Source organism: Heteronotia binoei, unplaced genomic scaffold (genome assembly GCF_032191835.1).
Source record: "Heteronotia binoei isolate CCM8104 ecotype False Entrance Well unplaced genomic scaffold, APGP_CSIRO_Hbin_v1 ptg000881l, whole genome shotgun sequence".
In the NCBI taxonomy this organism is placed as follows: domain Eukaryota; kingdom Metazoa; phylum Chordata; class Lepidosauria; order Squamata; family Gekkonidae; genus Heteronotia; species Heteronotia binoei.
In genome coordinates, this window is record NW_026800117.1 from 1 (window position 1) to 21,879 (window position 21,879).

At 57.4% G+C, this 21,879-nt stretch overlaps 2 protein-coding genes across 3 annotated transcripts in view; both read left to right on the plus strand.

The window, feature by feature from the left end:
* Positions 1-2,699: 2,699 nt before the first annotated feature.
* TIMM10B (translocase of inner mitochondrial membrane 10B) lies at positions 2,700-3,879 on the plus strand. Of its 2 annotated transcripts, XM_060263793.1 has the most exons (3): positions 2,700-2,785; positions 2,889-2,984; positions 3,081-3,879. In XM_060263793.1, the coding sequence occupies exons 1-3, from the start codon at positions 2,738-2,740 to the stop codon at positions 3,237-3,239; spliced, it is 303 nt and encodes a 100-aa protein (XP_060119776.1). In that variant the 5' UTR covers positions 2,700-2,737; the 3' UTR covers positions 3,240-3,879. The 2 variants fall into 2 exon arrangements, with proteins under 2 accessions (XP_060119776.1, XP_060119774.1); XM_060263791.1 differs by having other exon boundaries at positions 2,718-2,785; positions 2,889-3,879.
* A 2,787-nt stretch (positions 3,880-6,666) lies between these two features.
* The window catches only part of DNHD1 (dynein heavy chain domain 1), a 95,128-nt gene continuing 79,915 nt past the window's right edge, over positions 6,667-21,879 (plus strand). The window contains exons 1-8 of the mRNA XM_060263783.1: positions 6,667-6,808; positions 13,860-14,532; positions 14,652-14,837; positions 15,220-15,423; positions 15,507-15,617; positions 15,711-15,867; positions 21,230-21,481; positions 21,657-21,800. Of these exons, the coding sequence (XP_060119766.1) occupies positions 6,667-6,808; positions 13,860-14,532; positions 14,652-14,837; positions 15,220-15,423; positions 15,507-15,617; positions 15,711-15,867; positions 21,230-21,481; positions 21,657-21,800 (1,869 nt within the window). The remainder of the gene's footprint in view (positions 6,809-13,859; positions 14,533-14,651; positions 14,838-15,219; positions 15,424-15,506; positions 15,618-15,710; positions 15,868-21,229; positions 21,482-21,656; positions 21,801-21,879) is intronic.

Below are 21,879 nucleotides of genomic sequence, written 5' to 3' on the forward strand. Positions count from 1 at the left end.
CGACATGCATGATAAGGAAGTCAGCACGGCATAGTCCTCCATTCCTCCCCCTCCCCCAAACATCCCAGAAACTTTGCACCCCTGCCATGCAAGCGCGCCTCCAAAATGCAGAAGGGATACATCTCCTGAACCAGCTGCCCCCTAAACCCCCCCCCCCCTGGAGGATCTGAGACCAGAATCATCTTTCAGCTCGTCTGGTGACTTCCCCCAGCCCTTGGAGGAGCAGACGGAGGACAGACCTCAGCAGAGCTGGAATTCCTCTAGGAACCATCGTCACTAAAGACAATAAGAATCCTCACTATTACATTTATGCCACTTCCATGAATATGAGATGCTCATTATATTACTTAGCAGCAGCTGAACTAAGCACAAAATATATGGGAAAACTACAGCTAGAGCAGGGGTGTCAAACATCCGGCCTGGGGGCCAAATGAGGCCCCTGTGCAACTGGCTCTTCTACAAACCCTAATGGCTCTTGTCTGCTCCCTTCTACCTCTCTCTTGCCTCCTTCTGCATCTCAGCTTGCTTTGTAAGGCTTGCTCAATCGCACAGGAGCTACAGAGCAAAACCTCAATTTTTCTCCATTGGTTGAGGCTCCTCCCCCTCCTGGTCCCCTGGGGAAGGAAGGAAAGAGCCAGAGCTTCCTTTGCCCAGTTCCCTGGATCTCAGGGGAGAAATACAAAGAAAGTACCTTTAAGACCAACAAGTGCTAATGTTTTAAGGGTTTTTTTAAAAAAATCTTTACTCGTGTTTGTCTGTGTACCTTAAAGGTTTACCTCTGCTACTTAATCTTAAGTAGGTACCCGCATTGCCCAGCCTGGCCCAACAAAGTCTCCTTTATGTCAGATCTGGCCCTCATAACAAATGAGCTTGACACCCCGGGCTACAGCATGTGTGCCACAAGAGCTCTGGGGATCCCATCACAACCGATCCCCAGGAAAAGGACACAGGTGGGCCAGAAGTACTCAGGTGGCATCCACAGCCACCAGGTCAAAACACTCCACCCAGGTGCTCGAGCACCTCCCTGCCTGGAAAGCAGAAGCAGACTTGCTCCTGGTGGGGGGGGGGCGTCAATGTCGGAGCCGCCAAGAGATCCACCACACCCCAACATCCAAGTCCAGCAGCATCTTGGAGGTCTACAAAGGGGGGGCGGAGGGAATAAACTTTCTTGAGAGTTCAAGTTCCCTTTGTCAGATATCAGCTGTTCAGCTGCACCCCAACCCAGCTTCCCTTTGCTGCTGCCGCCCCACACAGGGCAGTGGAGAGAGGAGAGGAAGGGGAGGCCTTTCCTATCAAGCACCAGCTTCGTCGGCTCAACCAAAAAGACTCCAATGGGTGGGAGGGCGCCAGCTCTCTTCCCAGGAGGCCAACCCACCCCCACAGCCAGGAGAAGACGGAGGGCCAGCAGCCCTGCCCAGGTATGCAGGAAGTTTGCCTTCCTTCGCTCCCAGGAACACGCCCGGCTCCCTGCCCAGGCAAGCAGTGCAGCGGAGTATTTACAGGCAACACAAGCAGCCTCCCCCCACCCCGCTCATGCCCCAGTCCCAGGGCCCTATCCCCACGCTAGCCCCTCTCTCCCCGTGACAAAGAATCCACAGCTCCTTCACCCTTTGGGTTTGGGGAACCGGGTGCCCTCCATATGTTGACAACAACCTGCTCTCTCTCGCCCCCCCCCCCCCCGATCCCCGGGGGAAGCAAGAGCAGGCTGGTGGCGACAACCGCAACCCACGCGGGAGGGATCTCGAAGGGCCTGGGCCTGCCTCCTGCTCTGGGTGGGATTTAGCCGACCTGGTCACAAGCCTACAGGCTGCACTAGGGGCAGAAGAGGCCAAGGGATGCAGCTACAGCCCCCTGCCCCTCAGCTCTGGATCCCCGCCTGGGAACACCTGAGCTCCTCACAGGTCTGCCCTTCCAGCCCGGGCGCAGCTTTGGCTCAGGGGGCTGGCTGCGGGACCCCCACCCCGACTAGGGCGCCCGTGTCCAGCCACACCCGCCAAGGGGCGCGAGCGAGGACCTGTGCCATGGCCCCCCACCTGCCTGCCCCACAGCTCTGCACACTGGGCACAGCTAAGCTGTGGCGGAAGAGGGCTGCTTCTGGGAGCTGCTTTTCGGGAAGGAGCCGGCTTGTGGGAGTCGGGATGCCGCCAGGCAGGCTGCTGCGCTGCTCCGGGCATCCCCAGCTGGTGCCCTCCGGGACGGGCAGCCCTCGCAGGGCCGGCGTGCCGATGCAGAGGCCAGGCGGGGGGGGGGGGGTCTGCGGCGCCCTGCCCAGGCCAAAGAGACCCTTCTCTCCCGCAGGCAGGCAGGGCTCGACGGGCGGCTGCGGACAAGGCTGAGGCCGCGCGGGGGGGGGGGGGGGCGGCCGAAAAAGGGGCCCGCCGGGCAGGGCGCGCAACCCGCCGCCGCCTCCTGGCCCGACGCCACCGCCACGTCTCCAGTCCGGCGCCGCCCGCCCAGCAGCCCGCCCGGGCAAGGGGGGAGGAGAGCAGCCCCCCCCCCCCCGCCTGCATCCCCGCCTGCATCCCTGCCTGGGCCGGCCGGCTCACCTGCTGCGGGTGGCGTCGGCGGCGGCGTCGGTGCTGCTGCTGCAGCCGGGCCCGTCCCGGAGCCTCCGGGCGAGAGATCCAATGGGGCGAGAGCTCCAATGGGGCGGGGGGACGGCCGGAAGCAGCGTCACGACAGCCGCCGCCGTCGGGGGGGCCGGAAGCAGCGAGAAGGAGGCGGAGGAGGAGCGGCCATGGAGCTGCCGGCGGCCCAGCACCAGCACCAGCAGCAACTGCGCAGCGTGAGCGGCCCGCCGGCCGGCCGGGAGGGGAGGGGAGGGGAGGGGGGGAGGGGCGGCCGGGGGGCTTGCTTGACCGACGGGGCGGGGTTGGGTCTCGTTGCAGCTGCGGGACTTCCTGCTCGTCTACAACCGCATGACGGAGCTGTGCTTCCAGCGCTGCGTCTGCAACCTCAACTACCGCGCCCTGGCCCGGGAAGAGGTGAGCCCCGACGGGAGGGGAGGCGAGGCGAGGCGGCGCCCCCCCCAGCCCCCGAGGCGCCCCCCCACCTGCCCCTCTCGCTCTCTCCGCCCGCAGGAGGCCTGCCTGGAGGGCTGCGCCGGGAAGCTGGTGCGCTCCAACCACCGCCTGATGGCCGCCTACGTCGACCTCATGCCCGCCCTGCTCCAGCGCCGCCTGGCCGACTACGAAGCCGCCGACGCCAGCCGGCCCGCCGACGCCCTCGCCGGACCCTAGGCTCCCCGGGGGTGGGGGGTGGGGGGGCCCTCTGCTCCAGAGAGTGGCCCTGCAAGAGGAGCGCCCGGGGACCTCCAGGCCCCGAGTTGGCCTTCTCCCCTTGCTCCTGTCTCCCGAGGGCCTCAGCCGTCCTGGGCGGGAGACTCCGCAGAGATCCTCCAAAGCCGCCGCGGACGTGGCTGGGCTGGACAAACGGCGTGGGAACGGCCGGCCCCTCGCTGAAGCCCGGAACGGGGCCGTGGGCTCCCGCATTTCTCCTGCAGTGCTGCTCCCTTGGCGCCCAACGCCCTCCGCCAGCGTCCCCCCCCCCCCCCCCCCCCGCAGCAAGCAGGCCTTTCAGTGCTGCAGAAGTTGGTGGCAAGTTTATAACAGCAGAATATTTCAAAGCAGGCTCTGTGTGACTTTAGGATAAACGTGATCCCTAACTGACCTAAAGAAAATGAATGTTTCAAACTCTGAAGAGCAGTCACTCTGAGGAAGTCTGAAGAAACGCAGCCCCCCTCCCCCCCCCCCCCAAATGCGGGGCCCACCAGCACCTTCCCTGCCCCCCACCAAATAAGTGGGACGGACCAGACAGGCTGCTCTGGATTTCTGATGTTTGTGGACAGAGGCTTTAAGTAAAGTACTTTAAAAACCTGGAGCGGTTTGATTTCCTTCATCCTCTCTCTGCGCCTCCTTGTAACCAGCCCCCACCCCACCCCTTTCAGCAAAGCTGCCTCTTTTAAAATAAAAAGCGATTGCTTTGGACTTTGGAGGACGTCTTTCCATTTGCACAAGTGCTGAGCTGAGTGGTGTTGTGGGCATGGTCCCCAGCTGCTGCAGCTGCTGCCTGTCCCACAAAACCAGGCCCTGAGGTTGCTCCATTTCTAGGTGGCTCTGAGGATGTCCAGGGGACTCCTTTCTGCAGTCTGACTCAAGCAACACAAGGGGAGTTGAAGCTGCCCACTGTTACAATAGGTGCCCCTTCAGTCGCCTCATCGTTTCCTCCTGTCTTGATGGTTTTGAACATATGAACATATGAAGCTGCCTTATACTGAATCAGACACTTGGTCCATCAAAGTCAGTATTGTCTTCCCAGACTGGCAGCGGCTCTCCAGGGTCTCAAGCTGAGGTTTTTCACACCTATTTGCCTGGACCCTTTTTTGGAGATGCCGGGGATTGAACCTGGGACCTTCTGCTTCCCAAGCAGATGCTCTACCACTGAGCCACCGTCCCTCCCCAGCCCACCTTTCAGCAACCTTGATGGCTCAGTAGTTCCACCCAGAGCAATTCTGTGGGAGAGCTCCTCCCTGTAATATTTTCTAGCAACTTGTCTGAGTCTCTGCTTTCTTTCATGTACAGAACAGCACACCCTTCCCTGTCTCGTGTGGCGTTTATATCCAGGGACAACCAAGTCCCATTGATCTTCCCCATCTTACCATGTTTCTGAAACATCCCACATGTCTGTCTTGCCACTGAGCACCAAGCACTCCAGCTCCCTGCCATCTCGGCTGGGAGACGTCTAGCGCTGCATACAGGCCTCTGCGCCTCATTGCTCTTCCTCAGGGTCTCCACCGCCTTCTGCCCTCTGATTTCCACACACCGCCCTCCTTTGCTGCCCGACTCTCCTCCCAGTGTTGCCCCTGTGGCCGCCACACCATCCCTAGCGGCCATTCCAAGTCTGTCCGGCCACCTTTGCCTCCTCAGGAGAGGGAAGCCCTCAGCGGTGTCAGCCACCCAGGCAGCAGAAAGAGGCAGGACTGGTCCCTCCAAGGCTGGGATTCCAGCTGGAGCTCTCCTCAGTTCAAGTGAGAGGCAGAGGCCTACATGGGATTGTTTATCTGATGGCAGAGTTACCCACAGCAAGTGTATAGTAATATACGATACATAGCCAGGTCGATACGATGGGTATGCAGGCTGGTTTTCAATCCACTCAGTTGCAGCTGGGGAGAGTTCAAAGAGCTCTATGGCATCTCTCTGGAAAGCAGGATGCTCACGTTCCTGAGACGGACGGGGAATATTCTGGCAGGCTGCAGCACAATCACATTTGGGCCCTGGTGTTATGCCCCATTTAAACAACAGGTCTGTGCAGCTGCCATCGGCTGCTTGCATTCTATTAGCCATCCTGAAAGCCCCGGCTGGCCCTGCCACAAATGGGCCAAATGAGAATCACAGAAGGGTAAATACAAAGAACCAAGCTGTGAAAATTAATTAACACCGACATATAAATTGAACTCTCTCGCCCCAACTGCTTTGAATTCTCAGATTGACTTTTCATGTTATTTATGGATTGTGGATGTTGGCCTATCACATGTTACTATATGGATGTACTTCCAAGGAAATTTGCAGGTGTTACTAATCTATCGGTCTAGAGACATGGTGGGAGTGAACTGAGATGGTATCTAGGTCTTGACGCTGTGGGAATGAAAGGAGAATCTCTCTCCGCAGAGCTGCTTGCGGAATAATTGTCGCTGCTTGGAATGGTAAGATTCTTGCAAACGTCTTGAGTCTTGTCCTTCTGTCTTTTGTGTGTTGCCTTGGTTCTCTGTTTGTATATTACAGAGATGGGCTACTGAAGCTGCCTCTTAGATAAAGACATGAGGAGAAACGGTGATTCTGTTGGCAAGACCATCAGAGTTTTTTTAAAAAGAGTCCCCCCCTGCCTGCTTCTGAGGGTTGACAAGTGAAATGGATGAGACCCGACTTTGTCTGGGTGGCCTACAAGGTCTTGGTCGAACCTCAGGACTGCGCAAGCACTTTCGAAGAAGAACAGAGGGATGGGATGGAAGACTGACCTATTTCGGCTACGGATGGAGGGATGCACTTTTTAGGAACTTTTTGAAGCTTCACAGGGCCTGTTCCACATATGCGATTGCTCCAGATTGATCATTGTGATTATGGAATATATCTGGAATCTTTTTGACTATTGGTGTGAGTTGATTTCCAGGGCTTGGTCCTTTGTACTTGCAAAGAGGCCCAAGCCTCCCTGCCTTCTCTGAGCCACCTGCCCTCCGTCCCTTGCGCAGCCGCAACACCCACCCTCCTGCTCACACCCATTCATTCCCTGGATGGAAACCCGGGCATTGCAGGACTACTGCAGATTTTATTGCTGGGTCTTCCGGAGGGGCCTGCGTCAGCTGTGGCTTTGGGGGTGTTGCTCCAGTTCCACCATTTGCTTCTGGGTCCCATTCTGCCTTTGGCGATGGGGGCAGGGAGGTGGCCCCAGGTGGGTAGCCAGAGTAGTCATTGATGCAACCGCTGATGGTCCTCGTTCTTGGATGGGGGTGGACATCAGCAGGGGGACACGGAAGCACTGTATTCATTGACGGGAAGTGAGGAAGGAAGGGAATCCTTAGGAACAGCCCTGAGATGCAGGGCTTCTGGGGGGGAAGGTTCCATCCCTCCAGCATCCTGAGGGGTTGTTGTGCTAAGTGAAGGGGCTGGAGGAATGGGCTCTGGCAAGGAGCGCCTGCTCACCACCTGCGTCACTGACCAGCAGTCCTGCCACTTGATTGTCCTGCCGGCCCAGCCGCCCATCCACTCTTCCAGCAGGGCCATTGAGGTGGGAAATCCCTGGGGATTTGGGAAGGGTAATCGGTAGCCATCAAACCCACCCTCTGCTCCAGGCAGTGGCAGCGACCCTCGAGAGCCCCTCCCCTGCTGCTGCCACACCTTAGGATAGTCTGGACTGGAGGGCACTGCCGGCCTGCCCCCGCCTAAAGAAAAGCCAGTGTGGCTGTTGTGGTGAAGTGCACCGACTCTTTGGGAGAACCAGGTTTGATTCCCCACTCCTCCACTTGCACCTGCTGGAATGGCCTTGGGTCAGCCAGAGCTCTCTTATCTGGGAGAACCGGGTTTGATTCCCCACTCCTCCCCTTGCAGCTGCTGGAATGGCCTTGGGTCAGCCAGAGCTCTCTTATCTGGGAGAACCGGGTGTGATTCCCCACTCCTCCACTTGCACCTGCTGGAATGGCCTTGGGTCAGCCAGAGCTCTCTTATCTGGGAGAATCGGGTTTGATTCCCCCCTCCTCCACTTGCAGCTGCTGGAAGGGCCATGGGTCAGCCAGAGCTCTCTTATCTGGGAGAACCGGGTTTGATTCCCCACTCCTCTACTTGCACCTGCTGGAATGGCCTTGGGTCAGCCAGAGCTCTCTTATCTGGGAGAACCGGGTGTGATTCCCCACTCCTCCACTTGCACCTGCTGGAATGGCCTTGGGTCAGCCAGAGATCTCTTATCTGGGAGAACCGGGTTTGATTCCCCACTCCTCCACTTGAAGCTGCTGGAATGGCCTTGGGTCAGCCAGAGCTCTCTTATCTGGGAGAACCGGGTTTGATTCCCCACTCCTCCACTTGCACCTGCTGGAATGGCCTTGGGTCAGCCAGAGCTCTCTTATCTGGGAGAACCGGGTGTGATTCCCCACTCCTCCACTTGCACCTGCTGGAATGGTCTTGGGTCAGCCAGAGATCTCTTATCTGGGAGAACCGGGTTTGATTCCCCACTCCTCCACTTGCAGCTGCTGGAATGGCCTTGGGTCAGCCAGAGCTCTCTTATCTGGGAGAACCTGGTTTGATTCCCCACTCCTCCACTTGCAGCTGTTGGAATGGCCTTGAGTCAGCCAGAGCTCTCTTATCTGGGAGAACTAGGTTTGATTCCCCCCTCCTCCACTTGCAGCTGCTGGAATGGCCTTGGGTCAGCCATAGCTCTCTTATCTGGGAGAGCCGGGTTTGATTCCCCACTCCTCCACTTGCAGCTGCTGGAATGGCCTTGGGTCAGCCATAGCTTTCTTATCTGGGAGAACCGGGTTTGATTCCCCGCTCCTCCACTTGCACCTGCTGGAATGGCCTTGGGTCAGCTGGAGCTCTCTTATCTGGGAGAACCGGGTTTGATTCCCGACTCCTCCACTTGCAGCTGTTGGAATGGCCTTGGGTCAGCCAGAGCTCTCTTATCTGGGTGAACCGGGTTTGATTCCCCCCTCCTCCACTTGCACCTGCTGGAATGGCCTTGGGTCAGCCAGAGCTCTCTTATCTGGGAGAACCGGGTTTGATTCCCCACTCCTCCACTTGCAGCTGCTGGAATGGCCTCGGGTCAGCCATAGCTCTCTTATCTGGGAGAACCGGGTTTGATTCCCCACTCCTCCACTTGCAGCTGCTGGAATGCCCTTGGGTCAGCCAGAGCTCTCTTATCTGGGAGAACCGGGTTGGATCCCCCACTCCTCCCCTTGCACCTGCTGGAATGGCCTTGGGTCAGCCATGGCTCTCTTATCTGGGAGAACCGGGTTTGATTCCCCACTCCTCCACTTGCAGCTGCTGGAACAGCCTTGGGTCAGCCAGAGCTCTCTTATCTGGGAGAACCGGGTTGGATCCCCCACTCCTCCCCTTGCACCTGCTGGAATGGCCTTGGGTCAGCCATGGCTCTCTTATCTGGGAGAACCGGGTTTGATTCCCCACTCCTCCACTTGCAGCTGCTGGAACGGCCTTGGGTCAGCCAGAGCTCTCTTATCTGGGAGAACCGGTTTGATTCCCCACTCCTCTACTTGCAGCTGCTGGAATGGCCTCGGGTCAGCCAGAGCTCTCGTTGGAGTTCTCCTTGAAAGGATAGCTTCTGAGATATCTCTCTCAGCCCCACCCACCTCACAGGGTTTGATTCCCCCCTCCTCCACTTGCAGCTGCTGGAATGGCCTTGGGTCAGCCAGAGCTCTCTTATCTGGGAGAACCGGGTTGGATTCCCCACTCCTCCACTTGCAGCTGCTGGAATGGCCTTGGGTCAGCCGGAGCTCTCATTGGAGTTGTCTTTGAAAGGACAGCTTCAGGGAGAGCCCTCTCAGCCCCACCCACCTCGCAAGGTGTCTGTTATGGGGATGAAGGTCAAGGAGATTGTGAGCCACCCTGAGACTCTGCGATTCAGAGTGGAGGGCGGGATATCAATGCAATATCATCATCATCATCATCTTCTTCTTCTTCTCCCGCTGCCCCCTGGAGACCAGCTGGTTTTCCGGGAGGTCTCTCTCTAGCAGGGCCCCCCAGGAGAGAGGGCCGAGGACTGAAGGAAGCCGCCGGGGGGCGGAGGGGGGGTCTCCACGGAGCGGCTGGATCCGGAGGAAGGCAGGCAAGGGGCGGCGGGGGCAGGGAGCGCAGAAGCTCGGTCGGGCGGCTCAGCCCCGCGGCGCTTCCAGGGCAGGGGAGGGGAGGGGGCGGCGCCTGCCGGGCTGCGGGGGCGGCGGAGGAGGCGGTTGGCCGGGCGGCGGGGGAGGGGGGAGCGCGGAGTCCCTCCTGGAGCAACGGCCGCCCCGTCGGTGGGTCTTGCGGGCGCCTCCTCCGCCGCGGCTCAGCGCCGCCCTGCCGGCATCTGCATGGAGTCGCCTTCCTCGCTGCCCTCCGCCGAGGGTGAGGGTGCCCCTGAGCTGGCGCAGAGTGCCGGGCGGCGCCCGCCCTGCCGAGGCCGGGGTGGGGGGGCAGTTCCTGGGGAGGGGCTCTGCCCCCCGCCCGGCGCCTTCTCTTGCTGCCTTTGTTCGGGGAGGGGGGCTCTGCCTGGCCCCAAAGATAAGCCCAGGTTTTCCGGGCGAGGGGGGGAGGGCTGCTTGCTTGGGGCAGGTCTTCCTCCTCCACCTCCAGATGGCCCCGCAGGGAAGACGCGCACTGTGGCATGCATGTTGGGAAGTCATAGAAATCTTTGGTACACATCATGGAGAAATAGATAAATTTATTGTCATTGTTCTCAAAAAAGGAAAATGAGAGCAACGAAATACAGCTACTATGAGGAAAAGCCCATCCAATGAGCACCAAAGTACTGTTCATTTCCTCAAAGTCTTCCTCTGATTACAATTCAGGGTTGATGCGGCGCTCCAGCCAGGTCTGAACCTCTTCTCTAAACAGATGCAGAAGCCTTCTGGATTTGGCCGGCAAAATGCGCTTGGCAACCTCTTTCTTTCCTTCAAAAGTTATTCCCCTGGAATAGACCATGGCGACTATAACAAGATACAGTATAAAGCTGAATGGAAGTGAACCATTTTTAAGTATACTGTATATTGATTATTATTAAGAACTTTCCTCTCAGTACCACTTAAGTTATTTTTATATTAGGAACAAGCCAGGCCTGAACCTCTTCTCTAACCAGAAGGAAAAGCCTTCTGGATTTGGCTGGCAAACTGCTCTCTACATTTATATTAGGAATTCTGCAGTTAGTTAGTAAATGTAAGAAATAGACCCTAGTTCATCTCTTAAAAGTGTATTTAAGTGGAAGTATTACATATCAAGCTTGGTGATTGTATAGGGCGCTGCCTTCTGGGGTGCCAGACTGGGCACCCCCTGGTGCAAACCTGGGCAGTGTAATAAAAAGTAGAGACATCAGCCTGCCAACAAAAGTCCGTATAGTCAGAGCGATGGTATTCCCAGTAGTAATGTATGGCTGTGAGAGCTGGACCATAAGGAAGGCTGAGCACAGAAGAATAGATGCTTTTGAGCTGTGGTGCTGGAGAAGAATCTTGAGAGTCCCTTGGACTGCAAGAAGATCCAATCAGTCAGTCCTAAGGGAAATCAGTCCAGACTGTTCCTTGGAAGGTCAGATGCTGAAGCTGAAGCTCCAATACTTTGGCCACTAAACGAGAAGGAAGCACTCCCTGGAGAAGACCCTTGAGAGTCCCTTGGACTGCAAGAAGATCCAATCAGTCAGTCCTAAGGGAAATCAACCCAGACTGTTCCCTGGAAGGTCAGATGCTGAAGCTGAAACTCAAATCTTTTGGCCACCAAATGAGAAGGGAGCACTCACTGGAGAAGACCCCTGAGAGTCCCTTGGACTGTAAGAAGATCCAGTCAGTCAGTCCTAAGGGAAATCAACCCAGACTGTTCCCTGGAAGGTCAGATGCTGAAGCTGAAGCTCACATCCTTTGGCCACCAAATGAGAAGGGAGCACTCCCTGGAGAAGACTCTTGAGAGCCCCTTGGACTGCAAGAAGATCCAATCAGTCAGTCCTAAGGGAAATCAACCCAGACTGTTCCCTGGAAGGTCAGATGCTGAAGCTCAAATCCTTTGGCCACCCAATGAGAAGGAGCACTCCCTGGAGAAGTCTCTTGAGAGCCCCTTGGACTGCAAGAAGATCCAATCAGTCAGTCCTAAGGGAAATCAACCCAGACTGTTCCCTGGAAGGTCAGATGCTGAAGCTGAAGCTCAAATCCTTTGGCCACCCAATGAGAAGGGAGCACTCCCTGGAGAAGTCTCTTGAGAGCCCCTTGGACTGCAAGAAGATCCAATCAGCCAGTCCTAAGGGAAATCAACCCAGACTGTTCCCTGGAAGGTCAGATGCTGAAGCTGAAGCTCAAATACTTTGGCCACCCAATCAGAAGGGAGCACTCCCTGGAGAAGATCCTGATGCTGGGAAAGACCGAAGGCAAAAGAAGAAGGGGACGGCAAAAGAGGAGATAGCTGGACAGCATTACTGATGTCACAAACATGAATTTGAGCAGACTTCAGAGGATGGTGGAAGACAGGAGGGCCTGGCGTGACTTTGTCCATGGGGTCGCAAAGAGTCAGACTCGACTGTGCGACTGAACAACAACAAATGTGTCTTGGTGACTTATCAGTGTGTGGGGGGGGTGCCAGACAGTGTAGGGCCAGCCCTCTCAGTGTTATACTGTGTTTTATACCCTTAAGCAAGAGATGTCCAACACAGAGCCGCATGGAGTTTTATCTAGAGTTTCTTTGAGTAGAGTTAGTTTTAAAGCTTGTAGCAGAGAGCAGTTTGCCAGCAAAATCCAGAAGGCTTTTGCAACTTTTTAGAAGAGAGGTTCAGAACTGGTTTGCTCCTAATATGTTTATTTTATTCGATTTATATCTCTCCCTCTCTGTAACAGGATCAAGGCGGTTAACCATCAATAAAACACAGAATATAAAATATAAACAATCAAGAAATTACTATCATAAAACAAACAATTAAGATTACACAAAGTTCTTGTCAAATATGACAGTCATGACGTTGTTACAGTAATGTTGGTCAAGACTGTCAGTTATGGGGTGACTTAACAGCTATCTCCCATTAGTTATTAAATGCAAGGCAGAATAGTTTGGTCTTACAAGCCCTGTGGAACTGCGAGAGGTCCCGCAGGGCTCTGATGTTTTCCGGTGGCACATGCCACCTTGTGGGAGCTGCCACAGAGAAAGCCCTGACTTTGGTGGTAGTCAGCTAGACTTCCTTCAGTCTGGGAATTGTTAGAAGTTTTGGAGATCCTGAGCACAGTGCTCTCTGGGGCACATGTGGGGAAAGGCAGTCTCGAAGGTACACAGGTCCCAGGCCATATAGGCCTTTAAAGGTTAACACCAGCACAGTGCCAGATTAAACCCTGTGGCAGTCAAAATCATGGGGGGCCCCTTGCAAATTAACTCAGAGTCGGGGTACCACCCTGCCACCCCACTGCAGCTGCAAGCACTTTCCCAAAAGCCCCTCTGACAAAGCTGTGAGGGAGAGGCAGAGAGAGGCAAACTTGGCAATGCCGCCAGCAGCAGCACTGGGCAAGTCAGGCAAAGAGCGGCTCAGTTGCTGGTTGTGCACAGGCTGGGAGGGCTGCAAGCAGGGGGAAGTGGGGGGGAGCCGGCCCGGGGCCCCTAAAGGTGTGGGGGCCCATAGGCCGGTGCCTACTTGGCCTAATTGTTAATCCAGCTCTGCACCAGCACACAGGCAGCCAGTGCAGCGTTTTCAGCACAGGTTGAATATGCTCCTATATCGGGAGCTCTAATGACCTGCATTTTGCACCAGCTGCAGCTTCCAGATTTGAGACAAGGGCAGCCCCATGTGGAGGGTGTTACAGTAGTCTATCCTCAAGGTGACAGTCCACAGTCGCCAAGTCGCTTTCAATAATATATTTTAATAATTCACTTCCATTCAGCTTTGTGTAGTATCTCATAATTACCATGGTTTATTCCAGGAGGCCAAATTTTGAAGAACATAAAGAGGTTGCAGAGAGCATTTTGCCATCAACATTCAGAAGGCTTTTGCATCTGGTTAAAGAAGAGGTTCAGGGCTGGCTTGCTCCTAAGTGGTATTGAGAGGATGAGAGATTTTGAAGGAAATAATGAAGCTGCAGAGAGCATTTTTTCAGCCAAATTCAGAAAGCTTTCACATCTGTTTAGAGATGAGGTTAAGGGCTGGCTGGCTGGCTCCCAGTATCAACACTGAATTATAACTGGCGTTTGACAGCCTTGAGGGAAATAGGAATCCTGAGGAAGACTTTGACAAAATGAGCCTATATCCCGGTGCTCATTGGGTGGACATTTCTTTGTAGTATTGTAAAGTTATAGAGAGCCAGTTTGGTGTAGTGGTGAAGTGTGCAGACTCTTATCTGGGAGAATTTGGATTTGATTCCTCACTCCTCCGCTTGCACTTGCTGGAATGGCCTTGGGTCAGCCATAGCTCTCGCAGAGCTGTCCTTGAAATGGCAGCTTCTGCGAGAGTTCTCTCAGCTCCACTCACCTCACAGGATGTTTGTTGTGGGGGAGGAAGGGAAAGGAGATTGTGAGCCACTCTGAGACTGTGAGATTCAGAGTGGAAAGCTGGATATAAATCCAATATCATCATCATCATCTCCTTCTTCCATGCAAAAGATTTATATGGCTCTGTTCTGAGGTTGTTGTTTCTTCTGTCTCTCTCGGCAGGTACCACAGAGCCCCAGGAGAGGCCGCTGCCGCCGCAGGTGGTAGATGGCTGGTGGGCCTTTTCTGTGCGCCGGCGCCTTGCCACGCAGCTCCAGGAGACGGGCCATGCTGAGCCCCAGCAGGTGGAGGCGCTGGTGGCTGAGCTGGTGGCTGTCTTTGCCACGGTGCTGCAGAAGAGCAGCCGCAGGGCCTGGCTGCACCTGATGGAGGTGCTCCGGCTGCTGGCCCCCTTCCGCCAGCTCCTGGCCGGCCGGGTGGACCTCCTGCCCTACCTGGAGGGCCTCTACTATCAGTATCGGAGCAGCCAGGCCTTGGTCTCTGACCTGGATGTCCTGGGAGCCATGGGGCGGGCCTTCCCCCAGGACCGCTCTGTGCTGCAGGCTCTTCCACAGGCCGCTTGCCCCCGAGAGCCTATGCCCCTGGGCAAGTGGCTGCCCTCAGGCCCCGAGCCGGTCTTTGCCGGCCTGCCCTGCCCTTTTGCTTCTGACTGGCGACTGGAAGGCGCCTCTGGCTTGGAGCCCCCGGCCCCCGTGTCTCTCCAGGAGCTGCAGAGGTCCTTGGGGGCGGTCGGCAGTGCAGTCTGCATGGAGGAGGCCCCCTGGGCCAGCTGCCTGGGCCTCATGGCCCTGTCCTTGGCCACAGACGTGCCAGTGGAATACTCACCCTGTGCGGAGCCCAAAGACGAGGCGGCAGCAGCGTAAGGCCCGGGAGGGCAGGCGGGAGTGCCTTGCAGGGCTGCTTGTGGCCAGGAGGCCTTCCTGACGCTCTCCGCTCTCCCCCCCTCCGCGGCAGGCCTTCTTCAGAGCAGTGCCCAGCAGCCCCCCTGGCCGTGCCCGTCCCTGTGCGTGGGAAGAAGGGGGCATGGGGCAAGGGGCACCCCATGACCGGTCTGCAGGCAGTGGAGGCCTTTGTCGAGAACCGACATGCGGGGCGGATGCACTTCTTGTATCTGAATGTTGCCCCCAACCGGCATTTCAGGTGGCTACACTTTCTGCCCTGATTCCCCAGGTGGTTGCAGGTAGATCCCTCCCCCCCGGCACCTTTGGGGGCTGGCAGAGGGGCTCCCCTTCTCACCTTTGGGGGCTGGCAGAAGGGCTCCCCTTCTCAAGAGCAGTCTGCCTGGGTGGGCTCCCCTGCCTTCTGCTGCCTCTCTCCAGCCTGTGTGGCTTCCGTGGCTGGTCCTTGGGGTGATGTCCCCTCCCCAAGAAGGGGAGACGCTGGGAAAGGAGGGGAGGGAGGAGGCGGTTCCTGCCTGCAGGTGTGTGAGTGGAGGGCGCAGAGGGCAGTCCTTTCCCCTCTTCCGGCCTGCCTGGCCCCAACCTGAGCTGATGCTGGGTCTTGTGGCGCCTCTTGTCGGCAGGCCCTACGACCTCCTGGTGGTTCCCAAGAGGCTGGCCGACCCCGAGCACTACATCTTCTCTCCCTTTGGCGTGCTGCACGTCCACCCCGAGGAGGGCTCGGAGGCCCTGACGCTGGGCGCCTGGCACCGCGAGGCTATGCTGTGGCAGCTCCTGCAGCACGTCCCCTTCTTCCGCCTCTTCCTGGTCCGCAAAGCCTTTGTCCGGTAAGCCTGCTGCTGAAGGGCCCCCCCTTGCTCGGCTTGCTGGGCCCGGGCCAGCCTCACCGGAGCTCCTTTGCTGTCCTCAGCTGGTGCTGCAGCACGAAACACCTTCACCTCCTGAAGCAGCGGCAGATGCTGAGCTGCCAGTTGCTGCAGGCGGTGCCTCACTTTGCAGCAGCGTTGCTTCATATTTCCAGGTAAGGCTGCTTGGTTGGGGCCCTCTGCGACTGGAAGGCTCTCGGGTGCTGCCCCTCCCAGCAGCCTGTTCCCTGCCTCCTTGTCCCTTGCAGGCTCTTGCAAGAGCTGCGGGCTGTCCACTGGCTGCCCCACACCACCAACAGGTGCTACAGCTTTGTGGAGCTCCAACAGAGCCTGGCCCAGGAGAACAGCTGTGCCCAAGACCTGCTCCACAGGTTCCTCACCCTCTGCTCCTCCATCCTCGAGCTGGTAAGGAAGGCAGGGGCTGGGATTCGGGGTGGGGGAGCAGGGGGCTCCTGGGGGGGGAAAGGGCCTTTTGGGTAGCAGCCCCACTGCCTGTGGCCTGGCCTTCCTCAGGGCGTCTTCCTGGCATCAACTTTATATTCAGAACCTGATGAAAATGGTTTTATTTTTTAGTTACTGTCAGGTGATGCTCTCTGTGTGGAGGATGCTGAGTGATGATTGGAAAGATGTGTCTGGAATTCTCTGCTGAATGAGATACTCCAGAACTGGAGGTGGCACTTTTGCCTTTTTGATATTCTGATTTGCGATATTTTATGTCTTGCTTCTGGAACTCCTGGTGAAATATATGATTTTTTTTATGTTAGTAGAATTGTTGGTTATTTTATGATGGTTGTTAGAGGAGTGGGTGTGAACAAGTACTTATGGTACGGGTGGACCATAAGTAAATATAAGCAGCCAGTGTGATGCAGTGACAAAAAGGGCCAATGCGATCTTGGGGTGTTATACAGAGAGGCAGAACATCCAGATCACAAGATGTCCTGGCCCCACTGCACACTGCATTGATCAGGCCACCCCTGGAGTTTCGTGTGCCGTTCTGGAGGCCTCCCTTCAAGAAGGAGGTGGGCAGAATGGAGATGATGATGATGATGATGATATTGGATTTATATCCCGCCCTCCACTCCGAAGAGTCTCAGAGCGGCTCACAATCTCCTTTACCTTCCTCCCCCACAACAGACACCCTGTGAGGTAGGTGGGGCTGGAGAGGGCTCTCACAGCAGCTGCCCTTTCAAGGACAACCTCTGCCAGAGCTATGGCTGACCCAAGGCCATTCCAGCAGGTGCAAGTGGAGGAGTGGGGAATCAAACCCGGTTCTCCCAGATAAGAGTCCTCACACTTAACCACTACACCAAACTGGCTCTCAAGCAGGTGCAGAGGAGAGCGACAAAGATGCTCAGGGGCCTGGAGACCAAGAAGCCCCAGGAGGAGAGGCTGAGGGACTTGGGGAGGTTCAGTCTGGAGAAGAGGAGGCCTAGGGGGGGGGGGCAGGATGGCTCTCTATAAGCATTTGAAGGACCATCAGCTACAGGAGGGCAGGGGGCTGTTGGAGAGGACTCGCAACAATGGCTCTAAATTACGGGTAGGAAGGTGCTGCTTGGATCTTAGGAAAAACTTCTTGACAGTCTGAGTTGTTCAAGAGTGGAATCAGCTCCCAAGGGAGGTGGTGAGTTTCCCCTCCTGGCTGGACAAGCCCTTGTCAGGGGCGCTCTAGGCTGATCCTGCATTGAGCAGGGGGTTGGGCTAGATGGCCTCTGTGGCCCCTTCCAAACGATTCTATGATTCTGTGGCTTAAATTTCTCAAGCTGCCTTAAGCACTTTATGACAAGGTGGGATGTTTTTTCTTTCTGAAGTGAGCCACAAACCAGAGAAGAGGTGCTCCCCCGTGTGCCTCACTCACCAGGCTGAAGGGAAGGGGGAACTCAGGCGTTTCCCAGTCACCTTTGGGCTGCTAAGAATTCTGCACTCTGCCCCAAACCATAAGGAGGCGGGGGGGGGGGGAGGGACAACAGACATCAGTGCTCCCTGGGGTGAGAACTGGGGAGGGGTCTCCCCCCTTTGGGGCGTGATGTGAGAGTAAATAACTGTCTGTTTTGGGGGGGGGGGAGCACTGAACCAGAGAGGTGGCTATAAATTGCCATCAAATTTGGACCCGAGCTTTCTGGGTCCCCCTTTTGTGGAGTTCCGTGAGACCAAAGGGAAGTCAGCTGGACACAGGGGGGGAGCACAGGAACACACCTGTCGAGCCCCATGATGTCCCTCTGCCTTCCCGGAGCACTCTCTGTCCTCAGAGCTGCAGACCCCTCGGCATGTGGGCATCCTTCTAACAGGCCCATTCGGCCGGCCAGTATTTGCATCCCTCTGTTGCAGGGGCCGGGCCTGCGGCATGGAGGGGTCAGCTTGTGGCTCAGCCCCCTCAGCTCCCCGCTGCTAAAAACTTCCTTTTCTCCAAATCCCAAACTCCAGGGGGGGGGGAGGAAAAACCCATCTAGGAGCCGCAGCCAGCCTTTTCCTACCTCATAAGAAGAACCCTGCAGGATCAGACGCATGCAAATCTATCTAGGCCAGCCTCCTGTCTCCCACAGTGGCCAGCCAGTTCCTCTGGAGGGCCAGCAACAGGGCAGAGGCCGAGGCCTTCCTTTGAGAAGAGCATCAGAAGAGCCCTGCTGGATCAGACCAGTGAGGGGCCATCTAGTCCAGCCTCCTGTCTCACACAGTGGCCAGCCAGTTCCTCTGGAGGGCCAACAACAGGGCAGAGAGGCTGAGGCCTTCCCCTAAGAAGAACATCAGAAGAGCCCTGCTGGGTCAGACCAGGGAGCGTCCATCTAGTCCAGCTTCCTGTCTCACACAGTGGCCAGCCAGTTCCTCTGGAGGGCCAACAACAGGGCAGAGAGGCCGAGGCCTTCCCCTGAGAAGAACATCAGAAGAGCCCTGCTGGATCAGACCAGGGAGCGTCCATCTAGTCCAGCTTCCTGTCTCACACAGTGGCCAGCCAGTTCCTCTGGAGGGCCAACAACGGGGCAGAGAGGCCGAGGCCTTCCCCTGAGAAGAACCTCAGAAGAGCCCTGCTGGATCAGACCAGGGAGGGTCCATCTAGTCCAGCCTCCTGTCTCACACAGTGGCCAGCCAGTCCCTCTGGAGGGCCAACAACGGGGCAGAGAGGCCGAGGCCTTCCCCTGAGAAGAACATCAGAAGAGCCCTGCTGGGTCAGACCAGTGAGGGTCCATCTAGCCCAGCCTCCTGTCTCACACAGTGGCCAGCCAGTTCTTTTGGAGAGCCAGCAACAGGGCAGAGAGACCGAGTCCTTCCCCTGAGAAGAACCTCAGAAGAGCCCTGCTGGATCAGACCAGGGAGGGTCCATCTAGTCCAGCCTCCTGTCTCACACAGTGGCCAGCCAGTTCCTCTGGAGGGCCAACAGGAGGGCAGAGAGGCCAAGGCCTTTCCCTGAGAAGAACCTCAGAAGAGCCCTGCTGGATCAGACCAGGGAGGGTCCATCTAGTCCAGCCTTCTGTCTCACACAATGGCCAGCCAGTTGCTCTGGAGGGCCAACAACAGGGCAGAGATGCTGAGGCCTTCCCATGAGAAGAACATCAGAGGAGCCCTGCTGGGTCAGACCAGGGAAGGTCTGTCAAGTCCAGCCTCCTGCCTCACACAGGGGCCAGCCAGTTCCTCTGGAGGGCCAACAACAGGGCAGAGAGGCTGAGGCCTTCCCCTGAGAAGAACATCAGAAGTGCCCTGCTGGGTCAGACCAGGGAGGGTCCATCTAGTCCAGCCTCCTGTCTCACACAGTGGCCAGGCAGTTCCTCTGGAGGGCCAGAAACAGGGCAGAGAGGCCGAGGCCTTCCCCTGAGAAGAACATCAGAAGAGCCCTGCTGGGTCAGACCAGGGAGGGTCCATCTAGTCCAGCCTCCTGTGTCACACAGTGGCCAGCCAGTTCCTCTGGAGGGCCAACAACAGGGCAGAGAGGCTGAGGCCTTCCCCTGAGAAGAACCTCAGAAGAGCTTTCCTTGATCAGACCAGGGAGGGTCCATCTAGTCCAGCCTCCTGTCTCACACAGGGGCCAGTCAGTTCCTCTGGAGGGCCAACAACAGGGCAGAGTCCTTCCCCTGAGAAGAACCTCAGAAGAGCCCTGCTGGGTCAGACCAGGGAGGGTCCACCTAGTCCAGCATCCTGTCTCACACAGGGGCCAGTCAGTTCCTCTGGAGGGCCATCAACAGGGCAGAGAGGCCGAAGCCTTCCCCTGAGAAGAACCTCAGAAGAGCCCTGCTGGGTCAGACCAGGGAGGGTCCATCTAGTCCAGCCTCCTGTCTCACACAGTGGCCAGCCAGTTCCTTTGGAGGGCCAACAACAGGGCAGAGAGACTGAGGCCTTCCCCTGAGAAGAACCTCAGAAGAGCCCTGCTTAATCAGACCAGGGAGGGTCCATCTAGTCCAGCCTCCTGTCTCACACAGGGGCCAGTCAGTTCCTCTGGAGGGCCAACAAAAGGGCAGAGAGGCTGAGTCCTTCCCCTGAGAAGAACATCAGAAGAGCCCTGCTGGGTCAGACCAGGGAGGGTCCACCTAGTCCAGCATCCTGTCTCACACAGGGGCCAGTCAGTTCCTCTGGAGGGCCTTCAACAGGGCAGAGAGGCCGAGTCCTTCCCCTGAGAAGAACCTCAGAAGAGCCCTGCTGGGTCAGACCAGGGAGGGTCCACCTAGTCCATCCTCCTGCCTCACACAGGGGCCAGCCAGTTCCTCTGGAGGGCCAACAACAGGGCAGAGAGGCTGAGGCCTTCCCCTGAGAAGAACATCAGAAGAGCCCTGCTAGATCAGACCAGGGAGGGTCCATCTAGTCCAGCCTCCTGTCTCACACAGTGGCCAGCCAGTTCCTCTGGAGGGCCAACAACAGGGCAGAGAGGCTGAGGCCTTCCTCTGAGAAGAACATCAGAAGAGCCCTGCTGGTTCAGACCAGGGAGGGTCCACCTAGTCCATCCTCCTGTCTCACACAGGGGCCAGCCAGTTCCTCTGGAGGGCCAACCACAGGGCAGAGAGGCTGAGGCCTTCATAAGAACCTCAGAAGAACCCTGCTGGGTCAGACCAGTGAGGGTCCATCTAGTCCAGCCTCCTGCCTCACACAGAGGCCAGCCAATTCCTCTGGAGGGGCAGCAATGGGGCATAGAAGCCAAGGCCTTCCCCTGAAGTTGCCTCCTGGCCCTGGGATTTGTGCCTCTGAATGTGCCGGTTCCCTTTGGTCAAGATGGCTAGTAGCCATTGATAGACTTCTTCTCTCAATTTCTGAAATCCCCTTTGAAAGTTGTTTATTGCTGTGTCCATCACGACATCCTCTGGGAGAGAATTACACATTAATCATTCTCTCTGTAAAGAACTATTTCCTTCTGTCCCTCCTGCCCATCTGATGTTGGGAGAGGGAGAAACCTTTCTCCTTGTCCGCTTTCTTCGCAGTGTATGTAATTTTATAAACCTCTCAGCTGTCTCTTTTCTAAACCGAACAGCCAGAGCCTCTTCAGCCTTTCCTCCTAGAGAAGGCTCCAGCCCCCCCTTTGGTGCCAGCAGTCCAGGAGGTCGTGGCCACAGGCGGAGTGTCCCGGGCCTCACTTTCCCAGCCACTGATGGAGGGTGCAGGCAGGCTGGCTCCTGGATCAGGAGGGTGGAGAGATTGCTGGCGCTTGTCTAACGGTCGCTGCGGTTGGCAGGAGACCAGTCGGGCACCTCAGAGCCCCATAGGCAGGGAGCCTCCTCCTCCTCCAGCCCTCTTCCCTGGGAGAGGCGGCCTGCCCGGAGTCGCCAGTGGGATTCTGCCTTTTGACGTGCAGGTGCGGGAGGACACGTACAAGATGGTGCACAGGCTGCAGACTCAGGTGCAGGGCCAAAAGCTGTATGTCACCAAGGAGTCCTTGTACCAGCAGCGGATGGAGGCCGAGCGGCTGCGGCAGCGCCTCCGGGAGGCCGAGTCATGGCTGCAGCAACTGGGCTTCCTGGCCCTCCTGGTGAACTTCCTCATCTGCCAGAACCTGGTCTCCATCGTGCAGGAAGAGGCCTCCACCTTCGTCAGCCGCACCATGCAGGTCCTGTGCCTGAGGAAACGGGGCTCTCTCCGGAGGGAGGAGTGGGGGGCGGGGGCTGTGCGTGTGGGGCCCCCTGCAGGTCCTGTGCCTGAGGAAACGGGGCTCTCTCCGGAGGGAGGAGTGGGGGGCGGGGGCTCCTGCTCACCCCGCCGCGTTGTGCCCTCTCCCCCTGCAGGTGGATGGCACCAGGAGGAAGGCTGTCCTCCGGGTGGAGGTGGTGTTTGGCCCAGAGGAGCAGCTGGCGCTCTTTCCCTCCCCGCCGGAGCTGGAGTCCTGCTTGGTCGGGGCCCTGGACACCATGGTGGAGTCTGTTCTGCTGGTGGGTGGCTGACTGAGGGCCGGGGGGGGGGGCAGCCCAGGCTGAGCAGGCAGGGGCCTGGGGGAGACCTGGCAGGCTT

What these genes read in the sequence shown, in the direction of transcription:
- TIMM10B (XM_060263791.1), top strand. Translation starts at nt 2,738, where the DNA reads ATGGAGCTGCCGGCGGCCCAGCACCAGCACCAGCAGCAACTGCGCAGC. An exon ending in ACCAGCAGCAACTGCGCAGC is followed by an intron (nt 2,786 to 2,888) that starts GTGAGCGGCCCG and finishes GTCTCGTTGCAG; the next exon opens with CTGCGGGACTTCCTGCTCGT.